Source organism: Bubalus bubalis, chromosome 15, assembly GCF_019923935.1.
Source record: "Bubalus bubalis isolate 160015118507 breed Murrah chromosome 15, NDDB_SH_1, whole genome shotgun sequence".
In the NCBI taxonomy this organism is placed as follows: Eukaryota; Metazoa; Chordata; class Mammalia; order Artiodactyla; family Bovidae; genus Bubalus; species Bubalus bubalis.
Genome location: NC_059171.1, coordinates 53,043,688 through 53,066,197, shown reverse-complemented (window position 1 = coordinate 53,066,197; position 22,510 = coordinate 53,043,688). Strand labels below are relative to the sequence as shown.

The 22,510-nt window shown below is 46.0% G+C and overlaps 1 protein-coding gene across 1 annotated transcript; it reads left to right on the top strand.

Moving 5' to 3' along the window:
• The first annotated feature begins 15,423 nt into the window (after nucleotides 1-15,423).
• LOC112579173 lies at nucleotides 15,424-22,282 on the top strand. Its single transcript, XM_044928463.2, has 4 exons — nucleotides 15,424-15,538; nucleotides 18,104-18,212; nucleotides 18,840-19,088; nucleotides 19,221-22,282. The coding sequence occupies exons 1-4, from the start codon at nucleotides 15,424-15,426 to the stop codon at nucleotides 19,723-19,725; spliced, it is 978 nt and encodes a 325-aa protein (XP_044784398.2). The 3' UTR covers nucleotides 19,726-22,282.
• The last annotated feature ends 228 nt before the right edge of the window (nucleotides 22,283-22,510 follow it).

Genomic DNA, 22,510 nt, shown 5'->3' with positions numbered 1-22,510 from the left:
TACTATGGCAGCAAGAAAAGAGGATAGATTGGAAAAGAGAGAGAAGGGAGACCAGGGAGAGACTATCGTAAGACTCCATGACATGATGATGCAATTGTTTCAGTGTCTGAACTGAAACAGTTATCCCTGGGATGGACAGGAGAAGATGGAATCTTTTTTATTTTTCTTTCAATTTCTTGCTCTTAATTTTATTCTTTCTTCATATTATTTTATTTATCTGTTTATCTATTGGTCATGCTGCATGACATGGCATATGAGATCTTAGTTCCCCAACCAGGAATAAAACTCATACCCCCTGCATTGGAAACAGAGTCTTACCTACTGGACCACCAGGGAAGTCCCAGAAGAAGATGAAATATTTACATGGTAAAAAAAAAAAAAAAAAAAAAAAAAAAAAACACTCTTCTTGCCTATATTCCTGCCTATTTAAATATTCAGAAAAGGGGAGAAACCATGGATGAAAAGAAAGATTCTGGCTCAAACAAGATCTTGGCTACAGCTTTCAAGATGCAATTTATATATTCAATGCTTTAGTTTGAATTTTCCATGGATATATAGCCCTTTCTCCCAATGCAAATCCATTTTCCTTTTCTAAATTTCTTCAAATGATATCATGTGGGAAACTCCAAACAAGTCCAACAGAAAAGACTTTTCCTGAGACAAATGGCCAATAATACCATCACGTCAAAGCTCTCCAGGAAGATTTAGATGTGTTTCCTGGATGATTGCTTAAATGAGATATCACATGCAAACTGCAAACAGAGGGCCTGGCACATTAGAGCTACTCAATAAATTTTAACTATTTTGCCATTAAGGCTTAGTCATCAGCATTGATCACAGGCTTTTTCTAGATGGTTAATTAATCATCAAGTATTTCAAGCAATATGTATTTATTGAATATGTGCACGGCTCTCTGCAGGCAATACTCCCTGCCATGTAGTTTGCCTGGAGTTGATTCGTGGTCCACAGAAACATTCTGAAAACACCATGTAAAATGACGGGGAGTGCATCAACCTAGAAATTAGGAGAGTTGGCACAAGGTGGGCATGATGTGGGGCTTCCCAGGTGGCATTAGTGGTAAAGAACCTGCCTGCCAATGCAGAAGACAAAAGAGACAGGGGTTCAATCCCCGGGTCAGGAAGATCCGCTGGAGGAGGGCATGGCAACCCACTCCAGTATTTTTGCCTGGAGAATCCCATGGACAGAGGAGTCTGGCGGGCTACAGTCCATGGGGTCCCAAAGAGTTGGACACTATTGAAGCAACTGACCACTCACACACACGGACATGATGTGAACCCACTGCACTTACTTTACATTTGAGGAAACTGGCACTGCTCCGTGTCTCATTCAGTTGGTTGGAGATGGAGCCAGCCCTAGTAGTGAAAACTCCTGCCCGGTGCCTTTTCCAAGACACCACAACCATGTGATACCCAGTCACCCTGGAAGGCTACCATGTGGTCTAACTTACTTCCCTGCACAAATGACTGTGATGAGTTAATTCCTGAAAACCTCAAACAATTTCTTAAAATGAGGTGAAGCCGGTCAGATAAACTGACTCAATCTAGACTCATGCCTGCTCATTCACTGGCAGATGCTGCCCTGCCTTCAGACATGGGGCCCGTATCAGAAACTGAAGGTAAGAGATAGTTTGGATTCATTGTGGTTTAGCAGTTCATTTTTCCAAATATATTTTTCTAGATTTCTACTTAAAAGACAAAAGTAACTGAATATTTGAGCACGTGCATGCGCATGTGCATGCACACATGCACACATGCACACACACACACACACACACACACACCCCTTAAGCTTTATAGGTAAAACCAGCAGAATTCAGTGCTTTCTACCAAGTGTACCATTGTTATTCGGTTAGTTAAAATGAGCTTTAAGCTTTCCAAGAAACTCATCTGCGTTTTGAGTCTGTTAGGTACTCATTGCACGCGTGCATGCTAAGTCGCTTCAGTCATGTCCGAATCTTTGCGACCCTATGGACGATAGCCCTCCAGTCTCCTCTGTCCATGGGACTTATTGGAACAACCCAAATATCGAGATCTACTGTATGTGAATACAGAGCGTCTGCATCTGTAGCATCTCTGAATTTGTTAGCCTTCAAAATTAAATTAAGAAAATGGAATTTATTAGCAATGTTCAAGCCCATTAATTAATTAGCATTCACTATCTCTTTTGTAAGTAAGCAATTTTATCTCCATTTGGGGATGAAGAACTTAAATCGAAGTCAAAGAACTACACTAGCTCACCTGAGATTTAGCTCCAAATAAAACTGAAGATTTAATGATTATTCAGCTTATATTGTGGTCACTGACATTATAGCACTAATCTGAAAGAATTCATATGAGTAAGTGTCCTTCTTGTTTCTTTTCCTTTGCTCCCCACAACAACTCTCAAACCTTGATTTTGAACAGTACTACAAACACTAACTTGCACCCAAACGTATAACTTGCAAGGTCATTTGTATCTTTGAAGCACACACCTGGTATGATCTCCAATGTTTAATTCCAATCTAGAAGCCATTATATTAAACTTTAATATTCTATCTTTCATATTTCTGTCATCTTTTACCAAATCATTTTAATCACCAAACTACTGTAATTTTAAAAGTACTACTCTATCTTTTTAAACCTAATTTCCTCTAGTTTTTAACTCAATAAAAAGAATTCTTAGATTATTAACATTAAGGTTTTTACTTTTTCAGAAATAGTCTTTTATATGAGCAACAGTCATTTAAAGATTTTAACAGAAGACTCTTGAAAGAAAATTAATGTTTCAACAAGAAACTATAAGGAAATAGAAGGATTAATTTAACTTTAAGTTAAATATTTTCTAACTTAGTACTTATATTTTGATTTTTGCACTTGATATTATTTATAATTTTCAAGGTGTTCACCATTATTAATAAACTTTTACAGTTCCTATTAAAATAAAGATTACCACTCTCATGATAAGAAAATTGAAGCAGAGAATTACATTCAAGTCCTAAAAATATACTCATATCTAGAAAACTCCATGCAATATAGGTATATTACTAATATACTCATTTCCTTTCTTTGAGAATTAAGCACTAATAGCAAACATTTAATAAATACAGTATAGTTGCAATATAGTGACTCAAGGGCTTGACAGAGTTAATTCTGCTAGAGACTGATGCCTAACCTCAATAAAGAATTAGCCCAAGCCCTTGAAGGTTCAGATTCATGATTTAATTGGCTAGATTTTGCATTAGGATGTGAAGTAGGATAGCGAAAAAAAAAAAAAAAAAAGCTTTCTTAAAATAAATATTAAAGAACTGGGAAAAGAAGGAAAACGAATCATCAAATCCCAAAAGCAAATTTCTGAGGAGCAAACTGCCTTTGCTACTGCCTTTGCCCAGTTTCTTTCTCTGTTTCACAGTATAATGCAACATAAAATGCTGTTTCATGTAGAGATAGGTATATAAATAGGTTTGGCCCCAAAGCCCATCAGTTCACACTCTCGTGTGAATAAAAGACAGCCCAAGTCAACATCCTGGTGAAGGTATTGAGGTGGAACTGAACAGTCTGAGCCAAAGAACAGAGCTTTTGGAGAGGAAATGTGTGGAAAGGCTTAGGGGCTTCTGCCCCTATGACCAAAGCCTAAGGTAACCACAGGGAGGAGAGAGCAGAGCTGAGTCTGGGAAAATCTATAGTGATTAGATCCTTACTTCTGTCATAAATGATTATGAGGAAAATAAATCATGTGAGATATTTCCGGTTTAAGAAAAAGACTACAGATTCTGAAAACAAGCTTATTTGAATTCTAACCTGGAATCCAAAATGTATTATCTATATGACTGTGGTCAGGTTGTATAATCCTCCAGAGTTTTCTCATCTCTAAAATGAAGAACAACTAATACTTACCTTAATGGGTTCTGGTGAGAATATATGAAATAATATGCTGTGAGAGAGCCTGGTTGAACCTTTGACATGTAGTAAACCCAACCAAATGTCCTTTCCCTTTCTTTCCTACCTTCCCTCATCTTAAAGACCAGGCAACACCACAGGAAACCTCTCTTACAATCCAACAATTGTCTCCCTGGCAACTCAGGGTTTTGAATCCCCTTACTCTCTTGATCCACCTGTTGAAGTATATTTCCAAACTAGAGACATTGTAAAATTTCACAATTATTTGTCCTAGTTTGATTTCTTTTGATGTTCTGAGAAGCCCTTGATAACCATGCTTATGTGTGTCTGCGTTTCAACTTTAAATTAAGGCTATTCTCATATCTCCGCAACTATGCCAACCATTATTTGTCATCTCTCTCTCTCTCCCCTTACACACACGCACATAGACACACACATAGGCACACTTGAGAAGGGGAAGTGAACATGATCAAAAGAGAATTATCTAGGAAGGGTGACTTATTCCCTTTCTTTCCATATCCAGAAAACTTCAAAAGCCTGAAGAGTTCCTGCAAGTTGGAGGTTGTGCTTAGGCAGTGTCAGAGGTGTGACTCAGGTCGGTAACCTCAGGCCACCTTAAGCCCACCCCTGATGGAAACCACACCTGCAGTTTGGTCTTCTCCAGGCCTGTGGCCTGACTTCCAGACACCAGAGGGAGGCTCACACTCAGCAAGGACACTAGTCTAAGACATTTCGCCTCTGAGATGAGTACAACATTTAGAAAAAAAAAAAAAAGAGAGAAAGAAATAGACAAAAATGAGGGAAGACTCTTCATTTAAGCCCTCACCTGAGAGGTTTTAAAGGAAACTAACAAAGCAAGCAAACCTACAGTGGAGTATTTATCTGTCCACAGGCTGATTTGGTGCCACTACGGTCTGGAAGAGGAGGCAGGAGAGAGAATCGAACAGGGTGATGGAGGAGGAAGAGAGAGTCTGAAGAGGACATGAAGGAAGAGAGAATGAACGCTGAATCACAAACCTCATTTTCTTTAAAGCTGTAGGAATCATTAGGATTGATGCCAACAAACCCAGGTCCTCACCAAAGCATGAAATTGGTATTACTCAACCACTTTGGAGAAACTGTGGCTCTGCTCCTGAGGGAAAGTTCCTTCAGAAAAACCCAAGGAACTGTCATATCAAGCCTGGCAGCCTTTCTGACCCAGTCTCAGAGCCCCCATCTCAATTTTTCCCTCAGGTGGCCCCTGAGTGACTCATCCTGGCTATATAAATATATATATATATATATATATATATAAGATATATATATATATGTAGAAACTCCTTCATCTCTGAGTCTCGGGGGATCATTGAAACCACTGTGGGATAAAAAGCAGTTGAGATATTGCAGAGTCTCAGCTGGCTGGTTTTATAAAGGCTGCCTTTTAGAAGAAGCTGGAGTATCTAGAAAAACTCTTGAGACATTCATAAACATCAGTGAACCGTGGTCTTCAGAAAACTGAAGTTTGATTAAAGCTAGTTGGGATACAGTGCAATTACCCATTTGCATGGCCATGTATTTTTTTTTCCCCTCCCCAAAGCTAAGACCTTTCCCTTCTAATGCTTTTTTTCTGACAAAATATGTTCAAGCAAATGCTCTCGTTCTTAGGGTTTTAATTTTAAATGTGGAATCCATGCATCTGCAACGTACATGGAAACTACTGGGAACTGAGACGTCGTGCACACGCATAAAACATGACATTATACTGCTGCAGATCAGCAGGAACGCCGAAGGACCAATCCTGACTCGGGGCCTGAGCCACTCTCCTGCCTCTCGATATGGTTGTCATTAGGTACAGAACAAATGATTTTCACAAGAGCTTAATTTTCCTGGGATCTCTTAAGCACTTTGAGTGGAGAGGCAGGAGAATGACAGAGAAAGAAAAGCTTGAAGGATGGATCCCTTCCTGGCACACAAGACTGGTTCAGTACCATGAGCAGTACCACACCAACTCCCCCTGATTCACAGACTCTACTGTCTACATCTCCTCCTGTCTCACGCTCGTGCCTCCATTAGATTTCCCACAAAAGCAATAAAACATACTAGGAGCATTGGAGGAGTACAAAGATGTGGAGCTACATTCTGGTCCATAAAAACACAAAAACAAACACAATAAACGAAAACGCTTTGGCTCTCTCCTACAACCTCAACATAGCTATTGTCCTATAGCAGTGCCAATAGTTTCCTGAATTGAAACGAAACCTTGTGTCCAACTTATAGTTTCAGTCTCTGATTACCAAGTCAAAAAAAAAACTTGTAGACATTTCTAAAATTTAGCTTTCATTTAAGAAAAGAAAAAGTACTCTAAAGGAAGAGAGTGCTGAACAATTCCTTTCAGACCTAATACACATCCATAAAGCACTGAAATTAAAACTGTTTAACCATACACAAACACACACACACACACACACACACACACACACACACACATCTTAGGAGCCTTTTGTGAAATTCTCTAGAATACTCTGCTTTGTCACAAATGGTTACATAAGCAGATAGATTTCCGGATGAAAATGTGTTATATAAGTCAAAATGGAGTTCATACCCTATGTGTTAGAATTCAATTAGTTGAAGGGAATATTAAACTAAGAAAAACTATGAAAATAATTAGGGGGGGTTCATTCAGAAGCTTGATTTTCTTTCATTTCCAAAAACTGAGATATCATATCATGGTGACTACAAAAATACACCAGGGGTGCTCAGATGTAATACATGTAAGCCTAATGAAAATTCGCCAGTAAAAGTTACTTTTGGTGTTCTCATGAAGTATTTAAAGAATCAAATAAACACATATCCTGAGAGGTCCTAGTTGCCTAAATATAACTTTGAATCTCTGGTGAGGTGAAAGTTTATAAATAAATAAGCACCAGGTTGAGTCTCCCCGCAGAAGTCTTAGAGCTAAACAACTGACCAGACTTCTCTGGCAATGGGGCAAATCATAAGGGGCAAGTCAAATTTCTATCATTTCCTTTTTAACCGTCTCTCTATCATGAAAAACTGCATTGGTTGATTTTCAGATAAAAGAGGAAATAACATGTATTAAAGAAACATTTGGCAGAGTTTACATTTATACTTCATGATAACCTATTGATACTATACTTTGTCAGATCACATTAATATAAATTTGAACTGAACTTGACAAATTCTGTCAAGATGGAAAAGCATCTGAATTATATGCATCTGCCAGGAAGAAAAAAAATGCAAAAATTGAAATATGTTTCAAAATAAACATATCAGATAGCATATACTTTTTATTTTATAGCCATAGGCTCTGACACCTAACCTTCCTTTGGAAAAATATACACAAATTGTATCAAGATATTTGTTTCCTCTTGTAGCTGAGAGTTATTTAAACATGTCATTTTTTTTAGTGTCCAGATGGATTTTTTAAGGCAATTTTTTTTTTCAGAATATAGATGACTTAGCTGCCTACAAAGTAATTTTTGTGATATGTTAAATCCATGACCCAAACTTTAGGTTCTTGGTATAGATGTACTTTCTTTATTAATAAAAATGCAACAATATATATATTACTGAATAACTGTACTCTGGAATAACAATGATTTCATAAAGATATACTAAATTTAATAACTATTGCTTCCATGGTAAATGATACCAAAGAATAACATTTCTCTGTTTAAACATTTGCTGAATGCAATGTTTATGTATTATTTTTTTCTCCTTTGACAAATGTGGAAGCTTATTCCAATTTCCATAAAAATACACTAGTAGGTTTAAGGAAATGTCATTACAAGACTATTTACTTAATTTCTTTGCCTCTCCCCAAAAAATGAAAGAAAGAAGGAAAAGAAAAATACTTCGAGTCTATAAATATGTTTTAAAGTGATGTGCTATGTTATGATACATATGCACACTCAGTATATTATATATTAAGATCAGAGGTTTTCTCAACCATTTGCTTATTCAATAGACCTCGCTCAGAAGATAATCTGTGAGTGGTCAGTCCCATTTAGCACACCAGTACCATCAGTTTACAAGTAAAAATACACTCACACGTGTATAATAACGCTTCCCTTAAGCAAATTGGGAAGTCAACCAAAATACTGAAGGGAAAAAGATGACATAAAATTGCCATGTCCCACAAATGGATTTTGAAGTGAATATATTCTCTGTATCCCTCTAAACACTTTTCCGAGAGAGTGGAGCTTTCTTTGGCAACTATGTTTTATAAAGAATAGTCCTTTTAAAACATTCCATTTTAGGTGACACACTGTTAGGGATTAAACAGATTTCTACTCTTTTTCAGAATAATCTTATTTGCTCATTTGGAAAACAATTTGTGAAAGAATTATTCATTGTTCCTATGCATACATTTTAAAAATAATTCAGCACACATGACCAAATTATTTTCAAAGTATATACAGAAAGAGAAGAATACTAAACTTTCCCCTGCCTACATGTGAGAGCTTGTCAGCATTCAACTCCAAGGCCTTTAATCCCAGGCTTTAAATAATTCAGATAACAGTTGATTACTCCATTGCAAGAAGCGTTGAGCTCTGCAAAATCTGAGTAACACAATATTTTCTACATTAAAAAGCCAATCTCAAATAGTAGGCATCTAAGTAAAACACTTTCTGAGACCAAACCATGCAACCCAGTTTTTGCATTTACTGCATCAACTCTGGTCAATACCACTGTAGTTTACTACAGAGTAATTCTGCATTCTTGCTTTCATTACCAAGCCATCTAGTTGAACAGCTTAATTTGCTGAAGTCACAATCTCCTATCCATACATTTTTTTGGGTTTAAAGATATCTTTGAAATATAACAAGTGAGATGGTTAGTTATGTTACACAGAAATCCAAAAGTGCCCACAAACGAAATTTTAAACTTAAAAGAATACTGCTTTGACACTCACTTCTATTTCTTTAGGAAAATAATTGTGTTATGTTTTTTGACAACCAAGATTCAATATCTGCTGCCTCTGTTCACTTGTACACATCAGCCATTACAAAAGAGCTTTGCTCACTTGGCTAAATTACAACCTGAGTAATGTAAAACAGGCAGAAGCACCAAGAAATATTGGCTTCTGACCCCAAATCAAAAGGCGACAAAATTTTGCCATCAAAAATGTCTAGCTGAGCTCCAAATGGATTAAATTCATCCATAAAGCTGATGATGTATGTAGCACTTCACTTTGATATATATGAGGGTCCATATATGTCTGAGCATGTGTTCATAATTATCATGGAACCAGACAAATGAAAGAAATACAATTAGGTTACGAACATCAAATAAGCCCTGTAAAAATTATCAAAGTTGAGCAAAGAACCCACTGCTTTTCCTAGTCTGGAACATTTTGAATCATTTCCTTCTCTAAAACTACTCATCACATGCTTTCCCTTAAATCCTTGCCTAGCACAGGAATCATCAGTTTCTCTTCATTCTACCAAGCAAGTTCAGCCTTTTCATACATCCGGACTGAAACATCCTGAAGTAGAAAATCTACAGACTGCATTCAGTATCACCCCAAAGTACCACATTTGACTACTGCTCATACCATTTGGAAACCAGTCCTCACATGACTACTGGCCTGACACCTCATCCATCAGCGGGTGCCCAGAACAGACCTGGACAGTCTCTTCCTTTGCGCCGTCTCCAGAGTGGAGGCCCAGCTGGGAAACAGGCTTTTCTTCCAATAGCAATTAGATCTTTAAGATCAGGCCTTAGCAATCTGACCTAAAGCCATCTTTCCTCGCAACAAAGTCTCCAGCATCTTCAGAGGAAAAAGACGGGCAGGAAGGCAAATGAGAAGAAATGCAGGTCTCTGTGGCCTGATTAGAAACTTTGTTGTGTCAAATAAACTTTGGCCACTGGCGGAAAGTACCCTATGGTGGCTCTGGCTTTAGAAAGATCTGTCCCGGACTTCTCAATCTTCTATCACCCTCCTCTCTCCCTCTCGCTCTGTCTCCCCTCTTCTCTTGTTTCAAAAGGGGCCTCTGGTCAGCGCTGATTAATAAGTGTTTTTTGTTGTGAAGTGTTGAATAATAGAGGATGGCCGGTGACCCAGTAAAGACTAAACCTTGCTCTGGTTTATTGTGGCAAGCTGAGAAAGGGGCTTTCGGCCCGGGACCCCAAGCACTGACCCGCACACATCCCGCCGATCGCCTATTCAGCCCCACAGCCCCACAGTCGCCCGGGCTCCCATTGTCTGCCAGGCAACAATGGAGATTTCGCAGGGAAAGTAAAGCTCCTTTCAGCTCCCTCTCTGATGTTTTGCATTTGGGGGAAACACCGACCTCCACTTTTTTCCCCGACATCTTTCCCTATGGCAGTTAGAGCCGTGGATTTTCGGGGAAAAGTTGTGTGAGTTTGGTGCTTGTTCGCCTAACACCAATGTCAGGGAAGGCGAGCTGGGTAGAAAAGAGGAGAGCCCCGGAGATTCTTTTTTTTTTTTTTTTTTTAATGCATTTAGATGATGGAAGCCGCCTCTAGGGAGACAGGCGAACGGGGGGAGGGGAGCAGAAAACGGGAAGAAAATGATTCCTCGCCAGGGTAGCCCGGGCGGCGGGGGCTTCGGGGCTGAGAGGCGGGCGCGCGGGCGGGCGGCCGAGACTGGCGGGTCCGGCTCGGCGCCCGCGAGCCCAGCGCGCCGTCGCGGCTCCTTCCCCGCTCTCCACGCGCCCAGCTCTGCTCCCGAGCGCGAGGCGGCCCCGAGGCCCCGGCGACCCTGCCCCGGGCGCGCTCCGGGACCCGCGAGGCCGGGCGGGGGCGCGGCAGGACAGGGGGTGGGCCGGGGCCCCGCAGGCCTGGGCCGCGTCTCAGTCTGCGAGAGGCTTCGTCTGCTCGGCTTTGCCGCCCCCGGCCCGGGGCTGCCCTCCTAGGTTTTCCGTAGGCCCCGGGGAGGCGGCTGCTCCCTCTGGGCCGGGCGCGCGCGGCCAGGCCGGGTCTCGAGATGACTCGCCGAGCCTGCTCCGGTCGCGGTCCCTCTCGCCGCCTCGCCCTGGCGGCCTTCCATCCCGGGATCGGTCGCCCCCTGAAGACACCGAGGGTCTCGGCTTGCCCCGATGACTCGACAACCGCCCGACGCGTGCGAGCGAGGGTCGGGCGTCAGCGGGGCGGCCCAGAAAGGCCGGACAAGGGTGGGGAGCTGGCGGCTCCCCGTGGCCTGAGGAGTGGAAAGTCCGCTGGGGGTTCCCGCGGCCCAGGGGGGAGGCTGAGGGCGCAGGGCTCGCCAGCCCCGAGCCTCAGGCTGGGAGGGGGCGCCGTGCAGTACTGCGCTAGGCCGCCCTCCCGGGACCCGCTGGGTCCACGCCCTCGCGGCCGCCTGGGACATGCCGCGCCCGGGTTCCGCGTCCCCGCACGTCCCGCCGCGCGCCTCCACCTTCCCCCGGCGCGCGCCTGTGCGCGGGGCAGAATGAGGGCTAGGGGCCGCGCAGGCCTGGTGGGCGGCAGGAGCCTCGCACTGCGCCTGCCCGCTGGGCCGCGGCCCGTCGCCCCACGCTCCCCGACCGCTCCTTGACAGCTCCGGGAGCCCGAAGAGGAAGAGGAGCAGGAGGAAGGGCACCAAGAGGAGGTGGAGGCGGCGGGCGGCGAACTAAGGGCAGCCAAGGGGGGAGGAGGGCTCATTGTCCGGTCCCCCCAGTCCAATTGATATGCTAATCCCTTTTCTGATGCCATAACAAAGAACACCTTTGCACTTTTAAAAGACTTTTTGTGCCCTGGCTACAGAAGTTTATTATCCACTAATTAGCAACAACTTCTGGCAATGAGTTGGGTTACATTTTCATAAGCTCCAAGCCCGGGCGACGAGATGCGCAGGCCAGGAGGAGGTTCGCGCGCCTGGCAAACCCGAAGGGGGGAAAAAAAACTGGGGCTGGAAAAAAGTGGCCCGCTTAGATTCCTGGGGCCAAGGGCGGGAGACCGGGGATCGGAAGCTCTGTGCTCCGAAGGGACTGAAATGTGCCCAGAGAAAGGGACTGAGGCCCCAGCTGTTAGGTAACCTTATTTGATCCGACACAGTGGCCCGCGTCCGGAGAGCTGCGCGGAGGTGGCGGCTTGAGCTGCTTTGCAGGTGTCCTGGCCGAGCCATCTGTTTGAGGTGGAGGGCTGCAAGGCCCGGGCGAATGTTCTAGCATTCGCCTCTGATCTCTTTAGCTTTTTTCTTCGCAGCCTCCACTTAGAATAAGCCGCGGGCAAGGGAGCGGCCCATAAGTCGGAAACGCACCCGTAGCCCGGGTTTCTTCCTAAGGCCTGCCCATCGAAAAGGCTGAAATTCCAGTACCCAGAAAGATGAGGCGAAGTTGGCACCGATAGTGCCGGGGAAGGGGTGGGGGTGGGGGACTTGCTGGATTAGGGGCCCACTGAGGTCCTCTGAAATGGGCGCCCCCCAGAGCAGACCCTTCGGGCTAACCAGTGGACACAGCCGCACCTTCCCTGGGGCCGGATGCTGTGCGCACCGCGTGACCCTGCCTCCCTCCGGCTTTGGCAAGATGCTGCCGATCTTTAACAGTCCCACATCCCAGGTCAATAAACTGGAAACGGATAGAATGAGTATCATCCGGCGAAAGATAAAGGGCAAGGGGATGAAGCACATTCCTTCTAGAGTCTCCGAAGAGAACGCCGTTTCTCTAGCCGCTAGTAAAACACTCGGTACAGTGAGGCCTTGGGTCTGGGCTCAGCCGCAGAGATGTTCTATGTTAGATAATTTGAGCCCCCGAACCCAGCATTGTTTGAGTGTATGTATGTATGTATATATATACACACACACATACAATCCTATTTTCTAAAAATCTTTCATTTTTGGTTTTCACTTTTTTTTTTTTTTTTGCAAGAGAGCCCGTTGTGGGTATTGCTGAATTTTTCAAGCTGATGTAAGCTGGGTGCTGGCGGGCTGTGCCTCCTCCTGCTTAGGGCTAAGCAGAGACAGGCTTGATAAATGTTCAAGGTGAAACATGGCCTTCCTCAAAACCCCACGGTGATGTAGGGTACAAGGCGAATATGCAAAGGCGGGAGGTGGCGCGTTACATGGTTGCATTCCTTTTCGATGGAACGGCGAGCGGTTTACCAGCAGCCCTAACCCCTCTGGTATCCGAGAGCACTGTTTCCGAACAGGAGCTGTTAGAACCAGAAAGTGGGGGGGTGGAGGGGTTAGGGGGGGCGACGACTTCAGGGAATACTGCAGGAGAAAATGCAGACTATCACCAAGATATTAGTGATGCTGGATCTCATGGTCTCCCAGACAGGAATCTCAGGAGCAAGAAAATATTCCCAAGTGTCTCGTCGGCAGTGGCCGTGGGTGGGGTGAGGAGGAGATGGGTGGTGAGTGCGGGGGAAGAGAGAGGAGGTGTGTCTCAGTTGTCACCCTCGGCCCCCTCCAGTGAGGGAGAACAATGGCGGGGCCTGGGGTTTTCCCTGAAAGAGAAACTGCAGGAAGGCAGAGTTGCTCTTTGTGCCTTAACCCTTCCGAGGAAGGGGGAGCCATACACCGGACCCCCCGCCCCGACCATTGGGCGGTGTCCGCGAGATCTAGACCCCTTCGAGACTCTCTGAGAGCTTTAAATAAGAGAGAGAGAGAGAGAGAGAGAGAGAAAAGAAAGGCTCCGGCCTTGTCGCTTGGTAGTAAGGCCCACTCAGCCTCCGGAAGAAACCCGAGCAAAACCGAGAGACCCTCAGAATTCGCCAGGCGAGGGTTGGGGGGCGGGGAGGGTGAAAACCTCACACTCCCGCCTGGTATGTCAGCCTCTTCACCAACCCCCCCTCCGCCGCCCCTGCGCAACTCCCACCCCCACCCCATCCCAACGTCTGATCACGGTTGATTCTGCTTACGTGGTGTATTTCAGATTTAGGATGTATTTATTTATTTATTTAATCCTTCAGATCTTCCCACACCACAAAAAGATTTCATTCTTTTCCAAGGCAAAGGGTTGATTAAAAAAAAAAAAAAACTCTCCATTTTAAATCAATGGGGGAAATCAGATGGCTGTGACCTTGACGTGTGAAATGGGGGAGGGGCGGGTAGATTTGGGGGCCCAAATCCTTGGCCTCTCCTTTTCTGGGGCGTCCTAGGCCTTTTCGAAGGACACCCACGAGAAGGGGGGTCTATTTTCAAAGGTTACCATTAACAGTTCATTCGCTCAAAGTTGGGAACTTGGTATTTTCATATTACGTGAAATACATGATTTAATTATACTCCAAAAACAAATTAAGGACAGGCCTTCTACACAAATTGGAGGCAGCTAAATGCTCTTTTGTGCCTGCAGCCCTCGGGTTGTTAAAGAGGCTGCTGATGCATGAGAAGTGAGTGAGTGATTTAACTCATTGGGATGCAGGAAGCGACCTGCCCTCTTTTGAAAAAAAGAGAGAGAGGGAGAGAGAGAGAGAGAGACAGAGACTGAGACTTCGAGCTGGAGAAGAGAGAGGGAGGGGAGAGGAGGGAAAGAAGGGGAGAGAGAGAGGAAAACGCAGAGGGAGGGAGGCAGGGAGACCAAACCCCCGCTTTACTGCGTTGAAAGCTTCTGAATTTCAAGCAGAAAGTAGAAGGAGCCCCACACGGCTCTGAGCGTCTTTCCTTGGGCTGCGTGTGCAGAGCGTAGACAATGAAAACCTCCATCCCCCTCCCCCAGCCCCGCTAGCCTACAAGATTTTTGTTTTCGTTCCTTCTCAACGGTGGAAGATGTGCAAAATCAAACATAGAGAGATATGTTTATATTTTGAAAACAAACCAACCGAACAGGCTGAGACGCGGATTACCCAAACGCTCGAGGGCCGTAAGTAAGATCTTTTTTTTTTTTCCCTGGGTGAGCCGGACTCTGCGTCGCGGCGGAGTTGGGGGTGTTCGCTTTGTGAGTCGGGGTCACGGGTTTGCGTTCGGGTAGTTTTATTTCCCAGGGCTTTCCTCGAAGCTTGCACTTCTCGCACGTGAGCGGGAGCAGCAGCCGTTTCGCCCGCGGTGGGCGTGCGGAGCAGGGCACTTGGCTGGCTTGGATGCGGCGGGCGGGGGCGGCGGGGGGCGCCCGGGCGAGGAGTTCCCGCGTCGCTAGCATCCTTCGAGAGCTTCGCGCCCGGCTCTGGGCTGCAAGGTTGGTTCCCGGCAGTGGATGGAAATCAGGCCACCGAGGTCCCTAAGCTCCCGGACTCCCAGACGTGCCCAGGGGACGGGATGGAATTGGAGGAGAGATCGGGGGAGGAGGAGAGAGAAGCGAGCACCCCCATCCCCCACCCCCCACCCCCAGGCCTAGGATGGAGGACCGTGGAGGGCCATGGCCGCTGGCCGGGGCCCTCGGTTTACGAGACTTGGTCTTGGCCGGGGTTAGCTGGCTAGAGGCATCGCGCCTTCCTAGATAGAAGCTAGGAAGCTTCCTAGTTAGCTGGCTAGCGAGCATCGCGCCTTCTTCTGCACCTCAAAGAGAAGATCTGGTGACAGGGACTGAGCGAGGGTGGCAGAGTGTGTCTCAGAGCGCCCAGGCGGGAGAATCTGTGGTTCTGAGGGAGGTTTTTTTTTTTTTTTTTTTTTTTTTCCCTCTTGGAAATGCGCAAGAATTCCGCGGGCTCACGCTTTCTTTGTGCGCCAGGCAGCGCCAAGCGCTTTGTGCTTCACAAGGAGAAAATGGCGAGTCCTATTGTGTTTAGGCCATTTTCTTCCGGTACAAGGATTTTCCCAAGTTCTAAAGACTTCTTTGGAAAGTAGCCTTCTCTTGCCCTGAAAAGTCTGAATCGCTGTAGTTCGGCCCGGTGGCCTGGGGTGGGTACCGACCTCAAATGAGGCAAGAGCCTGTTTTCTTACCGTTGGAATAGTTTGTAATAAAACAAAAAAATATGACCAGTTTGTGCAGGTCGATCCCCTTCAAAGACTCGCAGCGGCTCTCAGAGATTCAGAAAATAAGCGTCTGTTTATGTGTTTATCTATGTATATCCTACTTTTCCTGATAATCTGAAGGGAAAGATAAAGGACAAAAGACAATTAGGTGTGTGGAAGATGGAGGGAAGTTTTTTTCTTTATTCTTTCACCCCTCAAGGAAACCCCAGGAGAGGTTAAACGTTACTCTGCCAGGTCAATCTTTTGTTTTTTAAACTGAAGGTGAAACGTTGTTTTGGACTGAAGGAAGCAGCCTTAACCTCTAGAGGATATGCCTTCTTTGCTTCACAAGGAAAAAAAAAAATTACAGGGTTAAAGAAGGGATTTAGCTTAATACTCTTAGTGCTTGTGTATGTGCGTATGTGTGTGATTATATCTATCTATACAGAGAATTGATAAGGTTGCTGTTTGGCCTTTTTTCTTTATTTATCATTTTTGTGAAGATTTCTGCATTTGTTAAGCCATATGTAAAAGTGGACAAGGATGCCTCTACAAGAATGCCTTACATTTCTGAAAGCAAAAAACAAATAAACAATGAAAAACTGCAAATTGGAAAATACTACTTGCTACTGACTACAATTCTTTGGAGCCCTAAACGCGGTGGTGATTTTTATCAGCTCAAAAGTAATGTAATGCAAACTTTTCCCATCTGCTTCTTGTACTCTAAATTGGGTGGCAAATATATAGAAATGAAAACAACTGGAATAGAAAAGAGGACTTAAACCCTACAGACGTTCCCTTTAAAACATTATCTTAAAATGTTAAGGCATCAAATTGGTGCCTAGGCATCCTGATTTCCATTTTTCTAAAGGTACCCCTACCACCTCCCTTCATGTGGATCAAGACCATGGACAGCGAACTAATATGAAATCACTGAGCAAAAAAGCAGCTCTTGTAAAATTTTGTGGGAGCAGAATGGAAGCTTACATTCAAAACATGTCAGGAGACAAAAACAATCTTTAGATTTTTATAAGGAATTAGACTCCTTTACATTGTGGCATTTCAAACATTCTACTACGTTCAAAGAAACAATGACTTATATACCCTACTCGAGTAGAGTAGTAATGTTCTTAATCTAACTAAGAGGAGGTCCGCCCTTTGTTACTGATAAATAACAAGTTTAAATCCATCCTTTTAAGGTGTGAGCTGTTTCTTATAAGGCCTTCAAGCAGAGTGAGGATAGAGAAATTTTACTGTTTTAGCCTGGCATTAGCTGAATGACACTGGAGCAAATTAAATTGATTTTTATCAGTGACTGAATTTCTAAATGCATAGAATTGGAAAAATTAAATGCCACTTTGATAGACAGGAATAATATGAGTAGAGATATAACCCAGCTACTACTCCTACTCATGTTTAGGCACTGTAATACATAACCAGCAATGCAGTGTTGTCAGCAAACATTTTTTTCTAAGTAAATCACAGATTTTTTTCATATATACACATTTGATTTAGGGCACAGGGTTAGTTCAGTGCAGCTCTGGGTTGGAGATCAATTTATGCTGTTTCCTACATTGTATGAATTGCCTTTATTCCTTTCCAGAATTGAACTTCATTTAAAGCCATTTCATTTGTGGATTACATAACACATTCAAAACTGCTCATTTAAATTTCCAGTTTCGTGTATCTTTTGGCTTATTTCATAACCTGACTTCAGTGTGACTTGTAGAGGCCTGGGAAATAATATAAAGCAAAGGTAATACTCAGGTGTAAAGAAAAGAAAATAGTTTATATTTAAATTTTAAAATGACATCAAGTTAAAGAGAGTTTAGGGTTTCTAAATTATTTGATCTTTACTCATTGAATTTGACTGTAGAATGAAATTGCAGTTACTTGAATGTATAGAATCTTACAATTAGGTGCTAGATATGTTTTGGACACACACACACTTTTTTTTTTTTTTTTCTTTTTTTTACAATGTCTTCAAAGTACTTGCAAAGAAAATGGAGTGATCAGCACCATGGTGAGGTCCCCTTGGCACACCCAGTGCTGGCCCTGGATTCTGCTTGGGATGCGGAGGTCAGTTGGGAGAGGGGTCATTGTTTAGAAAGGCACATTAGTCCGAAATGGCATCTGTGATGAGATTAAACATAAACCTAAATCTTGGCCTGGGTAAAGGATGGCAGTTGGGCAAGAGGAGATGCAGACAACCTTGGTTCTGCTGCCTGCGCACATAACTAAGAAGCCGCCTCGAAGTCCTCCGCTCTTCTGGAGCCTGGACTCTGTCTGGGCCTAAGGTGCTTATTTTGCTGTTTCTTGGTCGTCTGTGTGGGGATAAGAGCCCAAGAGCTTAGATTTGGGGATTCAGACAAGAGGTCCTGAAGCTGTGGTGGGCTCTCGTCTCCATTTTAAGGAGAGGCAGCCCGGAATGGTGACTTGGACTTGGCTTATACGAGCCGGAGTATGGACGGCAGGGCTGTGAGAAGAGATCTGGAGAGACTGGGGACACGACTTCGTGGGGGGTGGGGGTGGCGGGCTGTCTTTGGGCCCCCTGTGTTGGTGCCAGTGGAGTGTAAGGCAAGGGCAGGGTACTCGCCCTTCGCTGTACCAGGCGCAGCTCTTTGGGGGCTGAGCGCCTTCTGCGGCTCTTTGGTTTCAAGGACACAGCGAGCTGCTCAGGACTTTGGGAGCCAACATCTGTCTGACTGGTGACGTCAGCAACCCGTGTAATCCTCTTCTGCTGAAGGCAGATGCCTTATTTGTTTGGCTGGAGCGAGCCATTAATCCCTAATTCTGGATCAGCAAGCGAGGGGGAAAGACTGGACCGCTCCGATCCACCCCCTCCCCACCCCCACCTCCCACCCTAAAGCACCTTATACCACCGAAGCCTCTCAGCCTCCTCTTTCCTCCGAGAACGCGCTGAGCAGCAATCGAAAACGCTCTGGTCCTCTGCAGGTTTGAGCTGGGCTAGCAGGTCTTTCTCCTTCGGATTTCCAGGGCTCTGTGTTATCTGTGATGCTTTCTCTCATCGATCTTTTCGATTTTCTTGCTGGGACTCGCCGATCTTGCAGTTTGTAGGGTACCAAGCCAAGAAGGGGTGGGGATTGGAGAGTGCGGATCCAGAGTTCGGTGTAAAGGATGGGGTGAAGAGGGGGAAAGGGGGGTACACCATGCGGGGACGGCTGGACTGCACCGGAGGACCCTCTGCGGACGCGTTCTGAAGGTTCCGGCGCCCGAAACCCCTTCTCTGGCCGCGAAGATGCCGCAGGGTCCGGCCCCCACCTCGCGGCTTCCGCAGCGGGAGCAGCGCGCTCCGCCACCGCGCCGCCCCCCAGGCTGCGCGCCCAGCTGAAGCCTGGGGACAGCCTGGGGACGGAGATTGAGGCCCGCCGGCTGAGGTGCCGTCCTCCCGTCACCTCATCTCCCTCGCCTGCTCCCTCCCGCCTCTTGTCCCTTCTCCCCCCGCCCAGGTTCCCCCTCCTCCCTCCCGCCTCCCTCTCTTAATGATGCGCTGTGATTCTGTTTTTCAGGGGCGCGCTCTGGGGTCTCCGCGCTAGACCGGCTCCCGGCGGTTTCCGCAGCCACAGCCGGGCTCTACGCCGCCCCTGGTGCCGCGGGGGCCGAGAGTCCTCCCTTCCTCGGACACCGGAGCTGGAGTGGGCCTTTCCCTCCTGCGGACCGCGCCGTAGGGGACGCCGAGAAATGAGCCGCTGCGCCCGCCGCCTCCGGCCCCGCTGTGCTGACGGCTCCGCCCGTAGAGGTCAACTCCCCTCACCCCTTTCTCTGTCCTGCTCGCCCTCCCTCGGCCCGGCCCCGGCTCCGCCAGCCTCTGGACTGTGGCCGCAGTCTGAGGATTGCGCATCCGCTGCGCTGAGCTACTCCGAACCGTATCCCTCAGGCGGGCCCAGACCCGAGGTCCGCGCTCCCGGGCGGTGGGAAAGCCTTAGCAAGCAGCCTTTTCTCTGCAGCAAAACTGTAGCTGGACCAGATGGGCCGCCCAGCTCTCTCGGGACTAGGCAGGTGCGGTTGAGTTAATTTTTCCGCATTACAAAGAAAGATGACCCAGCCGGCCCCTGGACTCTGATCTCCCCCAAACCTCCCCAGCGAAACTGCGGTCGCGTTATCAGAGGACACAGAGACTAGGCGTATCTTCGTGTTTATCTTCCCTACACATACGTATGATGGTTGTCTTTTGTGTGTGCTAGATTCCTTCCCGACAGCAGGAAATGATTGGCAAAGCTTTCTGCAGTAGAACATGAAATGGCGCGGTCCTTAAAATATGCCCTTCCTCACAAGCGACTTAGAAGACATGCAGGGCGGACCAACTCAGTTAATTGCCTTCCGTAAAATGATTACGAAGTTAGTTCTGAACCAGAGGGGGAATTAACTTCGATCCACGCCCGTCGTTTGAAAACCAGATTTATAGGCGTCTGTATATTTCTAGGTGCGCTGTAAATGGCATGCAGATATATGCATATGTATACGCAGACACATGCATCGTCTACACTTCCAGACTAATTAGCAGCGGCTCTGGCAGCTGTGGCAGGAGGCGAGCTGAGACCGGAGCCATGTTTATGGGTTAGAGGACTCCGGGGGAGTCCTAGGGACTCGACCTCCCGGCAAGGGAAAAGGGCAGGAGGAGAAGTGTGATCTTTGCAGTAGATCAGTTTCTTTCCGGATCAAGATCAGACTCTGCCCTCCGTGTTCACAGCGGACCTTGATTTAATGTCATACAATTAAGGCACGCGGTGAATGCCAAGAGCGGAGCCTACGGGCGGCTGCACTTGAAGGACACCAGAGCTGCTTAGGATAAGAAAGCGCAAAAGGCACTTGCACGGGGCAGGGGTGGGGGGTGGGGGCACTGAGGGGGTGGTAGAAAGAACCTATCCTTGGCCACCAAAAGGCCCTCAAACTGATTCCAGAACCAGCCTAGTGTTCCGAAAGCAAAAGGGTCATAGTTTTCACTAAGGGCCTCAGAAACCCGCAGGAAAATCCCCGAGGGAGATCTTGGGGGCCGGCGCTTCAGTGACAGCTGTCAGGAGAGCAGTGGTTCCCTGTGCAAATACTCTACAGAGTTGAGGCGTTTAGAAAGCAGTGGTCCTTTCACGAGTAGGTAGTATGATTGTTTACAATCCTGGACCAAGATGCGGAAACGAAACAGAAGCAAGAGAGGATCATCACATTAAATGGCGCCCTCATCACATTGCACACGAAATCTCAAATAGCTCAGCTCCTTTGGGAAGATCGCAACCTCCACCTCCCCCTCCCCCCGCCCTACCTCTCCTCACTTCCCATTCTCCAGTCGGCCTTGCTTCGCTTTAAAAAAAAAAAAAATGATTTACTTGTTTCGATGTAGTCGCAATGGTCAAATCAGTCAACAGAGTAGGACAGGGCGAACAGGCCAGGCCACAAACTTGAGAAGCACCAGGCAAATTAATTTATTTGGAAGCCAAAGAGCTGGACTCTGTTGAGGAAATCATAGTTCCGCACCACGGCCTTGGAGCCAAAGACGAACTCAGCTGAGAAAGCGAACCTTGATAGATGTCTTTGTTCTGCCTTGGCCTACGGGGCTGGGAACAAAGGCGAGTAGCTGAGAAAGTGAAGTGGCCACACTCCCGGCTCCCGGCGCTGTCCGCGGTGCTGACCACGGCCTTCTTCCTTCAATGCAATTTTACCCCAAAGCAATAGGACCGTCCAGCCCTCCACCCTCGAAGAATAACTGGATATTAGGTAGTTTGCGAAAGAAAAAATAAATAAAAGCAGGGTAAGGCCATATACAGCGACATCTAATAGTTCACCGCAATAGACCATTCTAGCTCTCGCCACACTTGGCTTGTATGGTCTGTCGTAGACAGATAACGTAGACAGATAACGCTTAATCTATGTTCATTGGAGAACAATTTATTTAGGCTGAAACTCGAATCTAGGACCTGCAAGAAGGAGAATGAGGAGAATGAAGGCTTTTTTTTTTTTTTTTTTTTTTGGAAAGTCATCTTCCTTAGAACATACAATGTCAAGTGCTCAGCTACGCACCTTAAAACGGTGCTGGTGTAGTCACCAAAGGCGTTAGTGCTGGAATCAAGAGTGGGCCCCAAGACTGACCAGGAAGGCAGGAACTGACGAGCTGAGGCCAAGCAGAAGCCCACCCAGCCTGCCTTCTCGGGTCAGGCTCGAAGCAGGACAGCCTTCAGAGGCGAGCCCAGGGTGTCAAGCCCCGAGACCGCTTTGGTGCGCCCAACTTGCTCGGCGCTTTCCGGCCTGCTGGAGGCGCTGCAGAGTCAGGAAGCCTAAAATGCGCACTGCGGAAAGAAGCCGACCACAGTGGCAGCACCCTTCTTCTCCTAGATCTGGCAGATGGAAAAAGGCAGGGTGTTTACTGAATCCGAGGAAGAGAAGATTCACTTTAAAGCCGAGGGTCGCTGGGGTTAGTGTTAACACATTCACTAAATCTTATAATCTCTGAGCATATTTCATCGTCCTAACCTACATATTGATAGCATTAAATAGTAAAAATCGAAGTGCTCTAACTAATAACGGATCAAAGAAGAGAGAGAGACAGGGGGAGAGAAAGAAACGGAAAATCAACCAATTTGTAGCCAGCCTGAACTAAAAAAAAAAAAAAAAATTGTTGCGTATTTCCTTATATTTGCTTTTAGATTCACAAAAGTAAACGACGTTAATATTAGGAATAGATAAACCAATCCAGGCCGAGCAATGGAAGCAGCAACACCGATTTCGATCCAGATGCAGAAATGGTCCGTAAATGAGGCTTGATTTCATCAGAGCCTTTCTTTTATACCTGAATGATACAGATGTAGGA

Bases quoted from the DNA above. Each gene is read 5' to 3' on its own strand.
- LOC112579173 (XM_044928463.2), top strand. From the start codon at position 15,424: ATGCGCAAGAATTCCGCGGGCTCACGCTTTCTTTGTGCGCCAGGCAGC. The intron at 18,213-18,839 runs GTGGGGGTGGCG...GATGGGGTGAAG, and splicing joins GGGACACGACTTCGTGGGGG to AGGGGGAAAGGGGGGTACAC. The intron at 19,089-19,220 runs GTGCCGTCCTCC...TCTGTTTTTCAG, and splicing joins ATTGAGGCCCGCCGGCTGAG to GGGCGCGCTCTGGGGTCTCC.